The sequence below is a fragment of the Pseudocercospora fijiensis genome (assembly GCF_000340215.1).
Source record: "Pseudocercospora fijiensis CIRAD86 unplaced genomic scaffold MYCFIscaffold_3, whole genome shotgun sequence".
In the NCBI taxonomy this organism is placed as follows: domain Eukaryota; kingdom Fungi; phylum Ascomycota; class Dothideomycetes; order Mycosphaerellales; family Mycosphaerellaceae; genus Pseudocercospora; species Pseudocercospora fijiensis.
This window is the reverse complement of record NW_006921534.1, coordinates 4,153,047-4,168,218: the sequence shown is the minus strand read 5'-3', so window position 1 is coordinate 4,168,218 and position 15,172 is coordinate 4,153,047. Positions and strand designations below refer to the sequence as shown.

Genomic DNA, 15,172 nt, shown 5'->3' with positions numbered 1-15,172 from the left:
GTTAGGGGCATTATATGCCGTAAATAGCCCTTAATAAACCGGCGGTAGAAATTAGCGAAGCCGAGGAACGATTAAAGCTCCTTAATAGACGTAGGAACAGGCTATTTAGTGATTGTTTTAATCCGATTAGGATTAGCCTTAACACTATTAGTTAATACGATAAAACTAAGGAAGGCTACCTCCTTAGTAGCAAAGGTGCATTTAGAAGGCTTGTAATACAGTCTATAGGCTCGTAGGCGATCGAGTACCTTACGGACTGTAGCCTAGTACTCCGCAATGTCGGGTGAGTGTATATAAACTAGGATGTTATCTAGGTAAACTATATAGAGGTGATCTAATAGGCCTAACAGGGCCCGATTAATATAGGACTAGAATATTGCAGGGGCGTTTACTAGCCTAAATAGCATAACCAAGTACTCGAAATAGCTATAACGAGTGCGAAAGGCTGTCTTCTATTTATCGCCCTTACGAATACGGATGCGGTAATAGGCGTCCTTAATGTCTAATATAGTGTAGTAGTAGGTACTAGAAAGGCGATCGAGGGTCTTATTAATAAGCGGAAGTAGACAGCGGTCTTTGATAGTAACAGCATTAAGTCTACGGTAATTAACGTATAACCGTAGGCCACTATCCTTCTTTAGAACAAACAGGATTAGTACACTAGTAGGGCTGTTACTGTACCGAATGCGACTATTAGCTAGGTTTTCCTCTAGGTACTTACGCAGTATAGCAAGCTCTCGCTTACTAAGGTTGTAGAGGGGGCCAAAAGGAACCTCCTTGCCCTCTATAATGTTAATCTTATAGTCTGTCTCTTTAAACATAGGCAATGTCGATGCTAAGTAGTGTTTGAACATATTAATGTAGGTCTCTCGAATAGGTTCTAGTATACGCCTAAGTTGTTCAGGATCTATGCTATTAGGGGGCACTAGTTTATCGTTATTACTACCGAGCAGGTCGGTAGTCGGATTAGCTAAGGCAGGTGTTAGGTTGCTAATAAACAGGACCCTAATATTATTAGGATACTCGCTAACATCAATATGTTTAATGTCCTCTTTTCTAGCGATTCTAAATCGCTACTTCTAGAGGCCTAGGTCTATAGCCACAGCGTAGTACTTAAGAACAGGGTTGCTAATAACAATATCGGATAGGAGGCTGTCTATATCTACTACGTAGGCAGTGAAGTCTAACAAGCGCTCATTTCCGAGGTCGTCCTTTAGAGCTATAGGAATATAGTAGGCCCTATAGGTTAAGTGCCGAGCGTTATTAAACTAAGCAAGGGTTAGCAGGTCAGTCTTCGGCAGTTGTCGAAGGTCTAATTACTTAGCTAGGCGATAGCTAATAAGGGCACTAACTGAATTTCCTAGATCTAGTATAACCTTAGTTTAATAGGTAGTGCCCTTCGTATCCTATATAAGGTAGGAGCGTATTATAGCTAGTACAATGTCGATAGTCTTACGCCGCATAAGGCTAACAGTTAGTACGGCGCTTACTCTTTTTTCGACTAATTAAAAGAGCCGACTAGGGTAGCATTAGCGGCTAAAAGGTGTTTCCTATGCTTAGCGGAAGCACGGTTAATTCGGGCCTAGTCCTTAGGTTTGTCGCATTGGCCTAGTAGATAGCTAGTACTATTACAATTGAAGCACTTTAATCCGGTCGGGAGATTATTGCCGTAGCTATTGTTGCTACTATTGTTAGTCGAGCGGTTAGTATTATAGGGATACGAGCCCCTTCTACGGCCCCTATCGCGGCCTCCTCTATATAGCCGGCGGCTACGGCCTCTTCTACGATCGTTACTATTCCTATTGTTAGTATTGTTGTCCTAGTAGGAACCTTAGTTTCCTCCGCGGCTACGGTTGCTACGGTTAGTACTAGCTAGTCGGATCCTCGATTCTAGTCGTTATTAGAGCTAAATAGCCCGTTCGGCTGTTTCTACTTCGACTATAAATTAAATGCGTATTAGATTAGCTTGTTCGAACACACGGCGACGGTCCAATTCGAGGATAAGCTCCTATCTAAGTTTTAGGCGTATCTCGGAGATCTATATAGAATTAGTCTTAGGCGGAAGGTCGTCTTTAAGGGTTTTTAAATAGGCCTCGAATAAGCGGGCCGATTGATTAGTCTTTTGCTTAGCTCGAAGGTACTAATCCTAAGCATATTGTTGCCTTAGTATAGGGTTTCTAAGAGTGTCTAGCATAATAGTTTTGTAGGTCTGCTACTAAATAGCGGTCTAATTATTAAGGGAGTCAAAATGGTTATCCTATATACGCTTTAGGTCGCTATTAATGTACTGTATAGCGTATACGACTAAGGAATAGTCGTCTAGCAGCGCTCTTAGTGCGTTGCGCTAGTTAAGTTCATAGTTACGAATGTAGTCGTTGTACTACTTTCGACTAGAGCTATTAAATACGGTATAGTCCTTAAGTTTAGCATCCTTCTTTTAGATAGGTAGTAAAGAAGGTCCTGCTGTTAGCTTAGCAGTAGTTGTTAGAGATTCCTAGAGGCGGCGAATCTCGAGAAGATTATCCTTTAGCTATTGTTCTTAACGCAAGGCAGTAAGCCTGTTTTAGGTAGCTTCTTAAAGTCTCGCTACTAGTTAGGGACTAAAGGCTAGCTAGCTATATCGACGGTTGACAATATTATTAAGAATGTCGTCGACAGGCAATTCTAGGTCGTTACCTAGAATTGCGGGTTCTTCTTTAGTAGGTCCTATAATAGGCTCTTCGGTAGGAGGCACTTTAGTAGGTGCTTTAGCGGGAACTGTGCTACTAGCGTTGTTATTGCTAGCGCTGCTAGCGGCAGCACGGTTGTTGTTGCTTCGTAATAAGCCGGCTATTGTAATAGGGGGTAACACTAATAATATATTGTTAGCCCCTAAGATACGGATATAGCGGAATTAGTAGATATTAGTCTAGTACGATTGACTTAGTATAATAGGCCGTATAGAAGGCCTTGCTCGATAATTGGTACGGTTGTTTCGATAGGATAGTACGTATAGGTCCCGTTCTTCGGGCGCAATATAGTTAGATTAGTCTTGTTCGTAGCTATACTACTAAAAGCTTGAAATAAGGACTATCTAGCTGCTGCCCTTAAAGGGTGGATCGAATACTATATAAGAAGGGTATATTAGTAGGTAGATAGGGTAGTAGTAGGTACGAGTAGTATTCGATAAGGAGCTCGAAGGAGAGGGAGGAAGGCAGGCAAGTTAGCCTATTGCTAAGCGCTAAGCCCTGCCTAAGGTATCAAGACCCTAGCTTTACTCGAGCCCGGTTATATACCAATTACGTATAACCTCTTTAGTCCTAACATTTAGCGGTCAACCTTATAGCTATCTACGCGAAGCGTATAACGATTATAGACAAGGATTTTAAAGCACTCGATTAGATTCTAAAAGGCTAGAATGTCTATATTCGAGACGGTGCTAGGTAGGATAGATGTTCTAGTAGAAAGGATGTTCGTAGTGTTATCTATAAGCTTTTCTATATGCGAAATAAGCCGCTATTATACGGCGCTGCATACCGCGCTCTAAATACTCTCTAAGTATATATATATAGTATAGTATGCTTTATTAGCCGTACGGAATAGAAGTCTCCTAAAATCCCGTTAGTACTAAGGAGTAAAAAGGCCGGCTACGCTACCGGCTACGCTGCCGGCTACGCTACTAGCTACGCTACTAGGTTTTTTAAAGAACTAAAAGAAGATAGACATTCCGGTTGATTTGTATTAGTTTAGATTTTTATAAAAAGAAAATAGGGAAAAATAAGGAAGGTTGAAGAGCCTAATAGTTATAGTTATAGGCACTATCCCTGTTTTCTAGAGCATATTATATACCTGCCTTCGCAACTCTACCTAATACTCCCTCTAAATATCCTTATACTCTACCTACTAAAAATTCAACTAGGTACCTAGACCTACAGCTGCCTCTATATCTTTTACTATCTTCTATAGGTTGAAGGCCTCTTCTATAGCAGCCTCTACCTCCTTATATAATACGAAGTTACTACCTGCCCTACCCTTTATATCTCCTAAATAACTAAGAGTTCTAAGGAACGAACTAGCATTCGGCCTTAGTATAGCGAGTAACTAGTAGAACGTTCTGCAGAGCTGCTTTATAGCTCTTTTATATACTATGCCGATACCGAGGGAGGAGCTATCCTAGTACTTAATGTTATCGAATAGTTCGGTAGGAAAGTATATAAACTTCTTAAGGAGGAGGACTTCTAGGGAAATCGATAAGTTCTGCCTAGATCTAGATAAAGACATTCTACTAAGCAGTTAGGGAATTGAACCGTAAACGAAAGGATGAAATTCATACCTAAGGAGTGCAGTTTCCGAACTAAACTATAATGCCTTATATATATATGTATATGCTTTTGATTGGTTAGTGCCCTTAGCTAATTGTCTATAGATTTGAGGTTATATAAGTACCTTTATACAACTACGTAGCCTAAGTAGGATTCGAAAATTCTATAAGTACTAAGGACTAAAAATGCCGGCTACGCTGCCGGCTACACTGCTAAGTCTTACAAAGGGCTTGCTTAAAGCTACGTATACATTCGTACACTTCTTAAAAACCGATAAATTATATAGTTCGAACTAGCTACTTATATAGTTGCTTAGCAAACCAACCTAAACTAAACTAGAGTTTCGGCTTAGCAAACTAAACCAAACCAACCCGAACTACTACGGGGTCTAGTATTATTCGACTTTAGCCTCCTAGAGGTCGCCTAGATACCCCTAGGAGCTTTAATTTAGTAAATTTAGACAAAAGCCGCTCGGAGGAAGGAACTACAATCTCTATTTATACCTAGATCCTAGAAACTAGCTACTTTACTAACTATTGTTATCTCCTTTAGCTAGGTAGGGGGGGCGGGGACCTTCTTTTTCTAGTAGAAGGCTAAGTACTATCCGAACGAGGCAGCGAATCCCGAAACAATCTACCTAGTTAATAGAGGAACTGTCTAGGTATCCGACCTATAATCTAGAAATTGCTATCGTATAGATAGTCTTAGCAAACTAAGCAAGGCCGATAGGTAATTAATCTATCTCCTTCTTAGGCAGGCGGTAGCTTATCTTAAGTAAGCGGTACTAAATAGGTCTTCGACCTAGAGCCGAGTCCTTAGAAGCTAGCTATAGTTATAGACTAGGCCCTAAGCTATAATAGTCCTAAGGGTTTGTAGCTTTTCGAGGTTAAAGCGATACTCTCGTTAAGAGGTTTCTCTGCTTATCGTAACGGCCCCTTAAGATACTTCGGTATCGTCCGTATTATAGGCTCTTATCGTGCCCTCGCTTCGGTTATAGCTATTCGTACCTAGAGACTACCTTTAATATACCCGAACCTACTAGATATAAAGAGATAGCCCTACCTTCGGCTCTAATAAAGGACGGAAACTAATACTACTACTACTACTTATAGCAATAGTATAGGCTACCGAGGGTAATATAACCTATAGCAATATAGGTAGCTATATTTAGTAAGATAGGATAACGAGACTATCGCTTAGGCTAATAACTAGAGCCCTATAATATAGGTATTATAGAAGTGTAATATAAACAATATACTATACGAGGTTAATAATCTGTCTACTCTATAGAAGGAGGCCTCTTATATAGGCTTAAAACTAGCCTATAGGTATAGGGCCGGTTACTAGCTAATACCGCTAGTATAAGAGAATAAGAGAAAGGATAGGCATAGTATATCTAGGGTATAGGGGTATAGAGGTGTTCGAGATTTCTACGCGATATATAAATAGGACGAGTGTCGTTATAATAGTAACTAGAGTTAGCTAGTAGGCTAGTCTAGGCGCTTAAAGCGTACTATAGAGCTTATAGAAGAAAGCTTTAGAGAGAGCGATATTATTAGTCTATAGCTTATAGCTTACTATTTAGCGGTATAGTATAAAATAAGATAGGTATACTTAACTCGAGCGCAAGTGTTTAAAGACAGAGGGGGGGTCTAGAAGCGAGTGCCGAGCCATCTTTAGGCAAAGGATTAGGTAGAGTGGTGTGTAATTAGTAGATCGGAAGTCGGTAAAAGAACCCTAAATTTGACTGTATTACGTGTGCTAATCTATTCCGCCACCACTACCACCGCGGAACGTAATCCTTAATGCACAAAGGCCTGAACGGAGGTAGCGCTATATAGAAGGCGTATTCGACGAAGGCACGTTATTATAGACAGCGGCGTTCGAGAGGGCGGCGAAAGTCGTCGACTAACAAGTTGTGCGTGGCACATAGGACGTGCTCAAGACAAGAGGGCGTACCAGCGATCCAACCCGACGGAAAGTCTCGGATCGCGATTCTTGCTCTGGGAAGTGTGCATGGCATGGCAGGCAAAGTAGCGCGCCGACCGAGAAAATGGAAGCCAATGCGATGGCCTGACCATACGCCAACACTGATTATTATTATTAAACCGTACATTCTTATTGGGCTTGTGTTTGCAGCCACAGATGAGAACGGCGCGTGCCCAATTGCTCTTTTCAGATGATCATCATATAAGCTCGAGCGCGCTACTGCAGCTCCGATCCGCCATCTTGGCTTGCCCAAAGAGGAAATACTACACCTGTCAGTGTCCAAGTTTGGGTTTTGGTGGTGGTCCGGCATCTTGGCACATGGATCATGCATGCCATGCCACATGGATCATGCCACACCACGATGTCTGCAGAGGTCGGTTAGTTCTCAGGTCTTGACGCATTTTGAAAGCCTGATAAGTCGCATCTCGGCCATATAAAGGTCATTACTTCATCATCCTAGATAACCCGTCATCTCTATCTGGTTTGAAAAGCAGACTGGCTAGGCAACTGTGCTGTTTATGGAAGAAAGAATAACAGCATTATTCTAAAATCAAATTCTAAAGTTTCTGCCGTGAATGCCTGCGTTCATCATGTGTCGCCCAATGGCTACACCAATGCTCAAATACGAAATTTCCTTGTGGTCAGAACATCGCCTTGACCTGTACAGCATGCCAACTATTTCTCAAAGTACAAGAGGCCGCCACGCTTCACGAGGCGGCCTTTGGGTTTTTCTAACCCTTGTCGCTTGAAGGCCTTGTACGAACGTGCTGGGGGCTGGTATGGCGTGGGCGCAGGCTCGTCATGCTCCAAATCTGCTGAAGGATCGGCCGATCCCTCTCCACCGCCGTACGTGGGCTCAGTCTCATCAGCTGTGGTTGTAGGCTCGTATTCTGAAGGCCCGGCTGAAGGCCAGAGCTCGTCTTCGTCTGGCTCAGATCCAACACTCGGTGTTGCGGTCGGTGATGTGGTCGGCCCTGCTGCGCTCTTGGAATCGTATCCAGTGGGTTGAGTTGCCGTTGTAGTTGTGCTTGCCACCGCCGTGGATGCAGCCGCTGATTCTCGAGGAATGGCACTAGCTGGAGTGGCAGTCGGGCAGTAAGTGTGCGTTGTTGTTGTCACATGTGGACGTCCATTCCTCGTGTAAGTAGTCGGCGACGCAATTCGGGTCTCGTTGAAGGTTGTACAGTGTCTATTGGCACAAGAAATGACCGTGAAGCGCTGGGTCAAAGCACGCTTGCTATCCGGCCCACAGTCCTTGCAAAGTCCACTTCCACCGTAGCCTGGAATCCCAATCGGTCCGATGGATTTGTAGTCGCAGAAATCCTTGATGTCGATAGTTGTCTCTGACACCTTGAGTGTGGATGTATGATTGGTGCGGTTCCCGTGGTCATAACTTGGTAGAGTAATGGTCGTGGTGTGCGTTTCCGTGTAATGAAGACTGTTGAACGTGACGGGTTGATTCGTAGTTGTGACCAGAGTCGAAGTCGCGGTACCATTCATGTACCAGGGAATCTCGGTAGACACCCACGCGTATGAAGTGCATGAAGGAATCGTCTTTACGGCCGACTCCAATGTTGTGGTATGGTGCTTCGTCTTTGGGAAGGTGACCGTGGTGGTAGATGGCACGCATGTGGACACTGTCTGATATTGAGCTGTGACAGAGATCGGTCTTGGCGCGATCGAAGGACCACAATCAGGGCAGGGTGTGACTGTTGCGAGGCCAGATGCAGCAGCAACCTCCAGTAACGACTGTACGATGGCGAGGATGGCAATGCATCGACGGCCAGCAATGACAATGGGAGCCATAGTGGCTTCTGTGTGATGTACCCGAGGAAGATGATGAAGCTGAGATATCTTTCTTGATCTCCAGCGTGGCCCGAGCGAGGTATTAGCGAGTAAGGACAACAAGGGGATGCACTGAGCGTTGCACAGACTCGCCCATCACGCTTTCTTGAAGGAGGGCCTGAAAGTCGCGTGCTCAGCTGCTTAATCAGTGTTTGTTCAGCCTGACAGCCTGTGCTGTACAACATTGCGAGTCTGGCGCTTCTAGACTTCTAGTGCCCGATAATGATACCCGTGCTACGACGCAGCCTCCAGCGGATCTCTCAGCCCGTCCACTAGCATCAAGCCAGGGCTGAAAGACACGCCCTGCTGAGGTCCAAGGACGGCACTGGGGCTTCGCTTGGGGCACGATTCAACTCGTCGGCTTGGGGAGCGATTGTGGCTGCTTCCACGCACAACGTCTTCTCAATAGCGTTACCTCAAACGTCTCTAGTCACTACCGAGAAGTAGCCGAGTCGGCCTTGCGTCGAGTCCTTGCGATTAAAAGGCTTGATCGATCATTTTGAGGCTGCAGTGTAGTGGCTGGCTGAAATCAGCCGCAAGCAATGAGCTCATAGATTGTGATGTCCGCCAGTACAGGAGGACAAGAGAAGGATAGGCATGGTGTGTCCAGGGTGTGGGGGTGTTCGAGATGCCTACGCGACATGTGAATAGGACGAGTGTCGTTGTGATAGTAACCAGAGTCCCTGTAACTAAATCAGAATCTTATCCTAATATATTAGAATCTCGGTTCCAACCGAGAGATTAGTAATTCGCGTTTCTTAGTAATTTGTTAGGCGCGTCGATTTATACTACTCTTGCACCGAATCTACGCCTAGGATAGCATATCGTAGACCTTACTATCGCTGCTATAGCGGCTCGTACGGACGAAGAATGGATAGCGGACCTTCTCGCTAAGCTTGATCTACCTATTAACTCGCCGTCGCCGCCTGATCTATCGCCGCTAGGCTTACCGGCGCCGTCGCTGCCCTCCGCGGAGGTAATAGGTAGAATAGAGGGTAGTAATATCGATAAAGAAGGGCAGAGCGACTCGGACGACGAGATAGTACCTATACTAGAAGAATATTAGCAGATTGAGCCGCCGTAGAGTTAGTTATTCGAGACGTACGATAAGCTAGAAGAATATATACAAAACCTAAGCTAAGAGCGTAGATTTAAGCTTAACAAGACCGGCTATAAGCGTAACGATAAGAATAAGGTAATATACTATGCTTTCTAGTGTGCGAAGTATAGTACGCAGAAGATGACTGCCGTAGCAAATGTAAAGAAGAAGGCTCGTAAGGTCGCTAGCAAACGAAGCAGGAACCCCCGTACTAAGAAGACTAGTTGTCGGTAGTCTTGTTTAGTATTCGCGGATAATCTAGAAGAAGTTAATGGATCTTAGACCCTATATTAGAATTAGAATAGCTATAACTACGCCGCCGTAGCGCCTATCTGCCTTGCTAACTACCGCCGGCGTTATCGCTGTTCGAAGGTTATTAAGTTTATAGTAGATTTAAGAGCGAAGGGCGGCCTTATTATACGGTCCATTCGAGCTTAAACAAAACAGTACTTCTATAACCCTAACGACCCTCACTTTATACTACCGTCGCTATAGGATATATTAAATGCGTAGGCTAAAGCGAAGCGCATCAAATTGGATAGCAAGACTACAGTTAAGAGGTCGTTATAATAGCTAAAAGAGTAGGGTTACTAGTTTAAGTCTAACTTCGACTTTATAGCGGAAGAGTTAGCTAAGTTTACTAGCCTCGACCCTTAACCTAAATATAGTAATAACGATACTGCTAAAGACGACGACTCGCGGCTCTAGTAGGTGTTCTTTGCTTACCTAAAGATGATTGAGTTCTATAAGCACTGTCCGGACGTATTACTTAGAGACTATACCTATAAGACGAACGACTACGATTTGCCGCTCTTCGTACTTGCCTAGCTCAACCAATTTAACTAGGTTATGCTATTAGTAATAATGCTAATAAACGGATAGGCGCAAGGCAACTATACTATAGCACTAAAGTGCCTTAAGAAGATACTAGAAGAACAATACTATAAGGAGCCTCGTGTCGTTCTTTACAATAGAGACAGAGCGCTTATTAATGCCCTCTACCGTATATTTCTAGAGCTTCTAACTATAGTCTGCCGCTAGCATATAAGATCCGCTGTCCTTGCTAATGCTAAGTATTACGTTAGTACGTACGTCAATCTAACAACTAAGAGACTAGAAGCTACTATCGAGACCGAGTTCTTTATAAAGCTGTTTAATAAGGCAGTGTCGGCTGCTATAGAGGTAGAATTTGAGTACTTCCGTAGTGTTATTGTCTCACTCTCGAAGGGTGAGCCTATTCCGGAGGCACTAGAAGTAGAAGACCTATACTTACTTAACGTCGACAAGTGGATTATTATAGCTAAATACCTTAACGAACAGTAGTGGCTACATACTAAGAAAGCAGTTAAATACTAGGTCGATAAGACAAGGCACTTTAGCAATACAACAACGTTACCTATTAAGTCTATACATACTAGATTGAAGGCCTTCCTTACAACCTCGAAGAACGATATCCTTACATTCCTCGACCGGCTCGAGGGCTACTTTAACTATTAAATTAATAGGTATACTATTAAGCTTAGCAAAGAACAGAATATAGGGTGTTCTAAGTACCTTAATAACGAGTACTTCGACAATGTCGTACGCCTTGTCTCTATATACGGTCTCAAATTGGTAGAAGGGTAGCGAGATCTTGCTAAGAACGAGCTCTTAAAGATATAGTCTAACCCTAATTTTACACCTAAACTATACTTAGGCGGCTTCCGTAGAACCTTTAGTCTACTATGCCGTTATAAGCAACGAGCGCTTCTTAACTCTAATAGACGCCGTGTTCTTAAAGTCCGCTCGTTTAATAGCTACTAGTAGGTACCCGGCGGCACTGCTACTACTATAGAACAGTTAGTAGACAGGAAGCTAAACCCTCTTAAACGGAAGTAGAAGCGTAAGGCGAAGGCAGCACGGAAGGCTCGTAATACACTCGGCGGCACTAGAAGATTAGTAACTAGACCTAAACGAGTAGACCTAAGTACACGAGCTACGCTACCGCTAGGTTATAAGACACTAACGATAATTAACTAACAAGAAGCTATTCGCAATGCCGAGCCTAGCCGCACTGTATCTCCGATAGCTTACTTATAGTCGACTTAACGTAGAAGTAAGAAGTGTATATGCTAGCGGAGCTGCACTAGTCGATACGGCTATAGAAGTACTAGCGGTTGCACTTTAGCCTGCTACGGTAACGACTTTCCGTGCGCTTAGCGAGCTTAGTAACTATTAAGGCCCTTATCTATAGCTCTAGTAGGTCCGGCTTCTATAAGTCTACCTATACTATTATAAACACCGGTCTAGCAGCTACTACTACTACTACCTAGTTCTATGCTTCTGCTACTGCTACTACCTAGTTCTATGCTTCCGCTACTGCTACTACCTAGTTCTATACTTCCGCTATCGACACTAAGCTAGTAGATACCTCCGCTAAGCAACTAACAATAGTACTTTAATCTAAGCTAGTAGTATGTCGTAAACTAGCACTTTAACTATAGCTAGGTTAGCGGCAGTTAGGTCTACGCTAACTACGGAGGGCTTAGCACCCTCCTGCCTAACCCTAAACGTTACTATTCGAGCTAGAACGCCGGTATATAGTATAGACACCCTCTCGCGAATAGCTAGCCTACTAGACACGATCCTAGCTATATTATAGAGCCTCGAAATGCTAGTAGAGCGCACTAATATTGTAATCAGTTGCTATTTATGTAGTCTATGTCGTTAAGAAGTCTGTTTCTACTGAAAAACTCAATCTACCTAACCTAGAATGCACTTACCTACTACTGTAGTATTATGTGTTTGCGCGCGCGACATTATTATTAGCGTGTCGTGTGGTTAGCGATCGCATTGCCGAACATTATGTAAGGAACCGGTATCAGCCGAGATTCTGATATATTGGGATAAGATTCTGATTTAGTTATGGGGGACCAGAGTCAGCCAGCAGGCCCGTCTGGGCGCTCAAAGCGTGCCATGGAGCTTGCAGAAGAAAGCTTTAGGGGGAGCGATATTATTAGTCTGTGGCTTGTGGCTTGCTGTTCAGTGGTGCGGCGCAGAACGGCATGCTTGACTCGCGCCCAAGTGTTTGAAGACAGAGGGGGTCTAGAAGCGAGTGCCGAGCCATTGGCCAAGCCAAGCGGAGCATGTGCAGGAGTGGATATGGTCCATGGTCCATATGGAGTGCGGCGTGCGCTGTCGTGCGATGCGATGCGATGCGATGCGATGCGCTCAGCAGAAGACCAGGAGACTCTGCTGAGCCTGAGGCCACTTCGAAGTTCTCCCGCAACGACAAGACAACATCATCATCGCGATGCGTCTTCATGAAAGCCCGAAGCGATGGCCGCCCCGGTCTTCGCGCCGTCGCCCCATCGCCATCTTGCTGGTCGCCTGCTCGTTGATGGGCCTGTCGATCTTGTACATCAGCAACCGCAGACTGGCTCGGCAGGCGGGCCAGAGCATTGAGGCCATTGCCATTGCCATTGCCCGTCGCGGGCTGGAGGAACAACAACCCGGAGTCTTTGTCGCCGAGACGGATGCTGTTGCAGAAGGAGAAGGCGAGATTCGAGTCTTGGACGATGACGTACAACTAATAATCCCCCTGGTCGGATCCCAACTCCAGTCAACACCACATCCGAACTGGATACACCCTCCAGGCACTGACGCCTTTCCTCGCTACGAAAAGTATACGGCCTTGGTCGAGCAGGCAGACGGCCTTCCCGAACTGGTGTACACACCCTTTGAGGAGGCTGTCCAAGACGACGTGCTCCAGGGCTGGGAAGCAGAATGGCTGGTCAATGTGACATACGATGCTCAACGCTGGGGACTTTTCAAGGAACCTCGCATTGACTTTGTATATACATGTAAGCGGTTCGCTATGGACATATCGAGCGTGACATTGACGTGTTGCAGGGGTCAATGGCTCTGAAGAAGCATTCCGGAATACCAAGCATCCCTACGAGCTCAACTCCACACTGAACGACAAAGAGGGCGCGTGGATCGCCAGTCATGGTGAAAATCGCTACAGAGACTGGGACGAGTTGAAGTACTCGGTCCGTAGCGTGGAGAAGTACGCGCCATTCAAGAACAAGATCCAGGTGCTGGTCAACTCCTTGCACACTTCGGCAGGCAATGCCACAAAGCAAGCGCCGACTTGGCTGGCTGGAAGTGCTGGAAACGCGTTCGAGGTTTTGACTCAGGAGGATTACTTTGAGCATGACAAGAAAGGATGCCTGCCGACTTTCAATTCCATCTCCATTGAGAATCAGCTGCACAATACCGAGTCCCGCGTTGACAGAGTGAGTAATGGTGTCTCAGAATCGCACCTTTTATGCTGACCATCACAGCTCTTTGCGCTGTCAGATGACATGCTTCTGGGACGCCCACATGCAGCATCAGACCTGTATTCTCCGCTGTTCGGCCCTCTCGTCGCCTTCAAAACCAATTCTTACAACACTCTTCATAAGCCCAACGAAGCCGATGCGAAGAGGTTTGGAGAGAAGCCGTGGTTGATATACACGTCTTGGCTCCTCAACCGGCGATTTGGTGCTCGCAAACGGAAAGGACAAGCACACTTTGGTCACTCGCTTTCTCGCAGGATTACACGTGAAGCAATGCAGTCATTCCCCGGTCCGGCACTACAATCTGCTTGCTCGAGATTCAGAGGCGATTTCGGATTCCAGCTATATACCTGGTTTGCCACGTTTCACTACACAATCGAGAGGCATCGGGAAGCTTTGTTATGGAGCTATTTGATTCATCGAAGCGACCCCGACCAGGACGGATTTCTTTCTTGGGACGAACGCCAGCAGGTCGTGAGTGATCTTGAGGAAGGACTGCAGAACGAGAGCAAATCCTCGTTTCGGGCGCGAAACTTCTACCACTATGGAGATATCCTCGAGGATGCTGGTCTAGAGCCACCAAAGGTCAATCTAGATATTCTTTGGACCTCAATGGACGGACCGGCCATGATCAAAGATGCAGATTGTTTCGCATTCGATGTGAACGACTGCTTAGCTCCTGGATTCTCAGTTGAAGGCTTCTCCAACCATCGCGACACCCCAGTATTTTCCACCGCTGCCATGCTGGATCGGGTCGCAAGACAACAACCCGAATGTGGCGATTGCTTGATCAAGATCTTGCTTCACAAAGTCGCAAAAGGATTTGAGCCTTTGCTTCCAAATGCCGACACGCAACCCAAAGCATTTCAAACAGTGGTCAAAGCTCTTATGCGGTATCAATACGTTATCAATGAGCCAGACGGCTTATTTGTAATGGTCACCGATGCTGAGCAAGTGGAGAACACTTTGATCAAGCGACTGCTGACTAAGAAGAAGAAGGTCGGTCAGCTCTGCTTGAACGATGATGTGGCAAGCACCGATGAATCCGATGTTCTGGCGCTGCAGTCGACGATGAAGACGCTTTTGGAAGGATTACTACCCGAACCAAGCGAGTTCGAAGCGAAGGCCGAGATTGGCTGAAGGACTTGGGCTATAGTGCTCCCAAGCTCAGCCAGAGGTCGCATTGAACGCCTTTCCGAGCCCACAAGATCATTCTGCCAGCATCATCTGCTGATATTCAGACCAAGCAGACCCGGTGGATTTGCACGTGACAATGTGGACTACTAGTGACGCCGCTTCGCTTCGGGTACATCCAAATGGTGGGAGAGATTCGCACCAACAGCATGAGAGCCACTGGGTGGTGGACCAAGCAATGCTGAGCAGAATTTGAACTGGGTGAGCTTGTATAGTGCTTTCTGCGGCGGGAACGGTCTGTTGGTGCACCACATCTACTGCGTCCACAGACGCGTGTGGAAGGCGGAGTCTGGAAGAGACTGCATAGGCACGCGACCACTTCTGATTATCTAGTAATAATGCTGTGTCAGCCTCATGTTCTCCCAACGGGCACTAGAGTCTAGACGGAACTATTCAGAATTACACTTTGCAGTACTGCTAGACCA

The 15,172-nt window shown here is 45.4% G+C and overlaps 5 protein-coding genes across 5 annotated transcripts; 4 read left to right on the top strand and 1 right to left on the bottom strand.

The window, feature by feature from the left end:
* Positions 1-276: 276 nt before the first annotated feature.
* Positions 277-6,793, top strand: MYCFIDRAFT_173601 (uncharacterized protein; the record flags this gene model as incomplete). The annotated part of the gene is made up of 6 exons (XM_007927085.1): positions 277-287; positions 6,235-6,311; positions 6,336-6,459; positions 6,497-6,653; positions 6,700-6,729; positions 6,782-6,793. 6 exons carry the CDS (start codon positions 277-279, stop codon positions 6,791-6,793), a joined length of 411 nt encoding a protein of 136 aa, XP_007925276.1.
* A 47-nt stretch (positions 6,794-6,840) lies between these two features.
* MYCFIDRAFT_173600 (uncharacterized protein) lies at positions 6,841-8,320 on the bottom strand (the record flags this gene model as incomplete). The annotated part of the gene is made up of 4 exons (XM_007927084.1): positions 6,841-6,965; positions 6,995-8,144; positions 8,209-8,267; positions 8,302-8,320. The coding sequence occupies 4 exons, from the start codon at positions 8,318-8,320 to the stop codon at positions 6,841-6,843; spliced, it is 1,353 nt and encodes a 450-aa protein (XP_007925275.1).
* A 37-nt stretch (positions 8,321-8,357) lies between these two features.
* MYCFIDRAFT_173599 (uncharacterized protein) lies at positions 8,358-8,828 on the top strand (the record flags this gene model as incomplete). Its single annotated transcript, XM_007927083.1, has 6 exons — positions 8,358-8,402; positions 8,432-8,564; positions 8,620-8,650; positions 8,676-8,705; positions 8,746-8,778; positions 8,807-8,828. The coding sequence occupies 6 exons, from the start codon at positions 8,358-8,360 to the stop codon at positions 8,826-8,828; spliced, it is 294 nt and encodes a 97-aa protein (XP_007925274.1).
* Positions 8,829-12,613: 3,785 nt separating this feature from the next.
* Positions 12,614-13,961, top strand: MYCFIDRAFT_135092 (uncharacterized protein; the record flags this gene model as incomplete). The annotated part of the gene is made up of 3 exons (XM_007927082.1): positions 12,614-13,076; positions 13,126-13,511; positions 13,560-13,961. Coding segments are annotated over 3 exons (1,251 nt in total), but the record flags the coding sequence as incomplete, so codon positions are not given.
* A 219-nt stretch (positions 13,962-14,180) lies between these two features.
* MYCFIDRAFT_187575 (uncharacterized protein) lies at positions 14,181-14,693 on the top strand (the record flags this gene model as incomplete). Its single annotated transcript, XM_007927081.1, has 1 exon — positions 14,181-14,693. The coding sequence occupies one exon, from the start codon at positions 14,181-14,183 to the stop codon at positions 14,691-14,693; it is 513 nt and encodes a 170-aa protein (XP_007925272.1).
* Between the last annotated feature and the right edge of the window lie 479 nt (positions 14,694-15,172).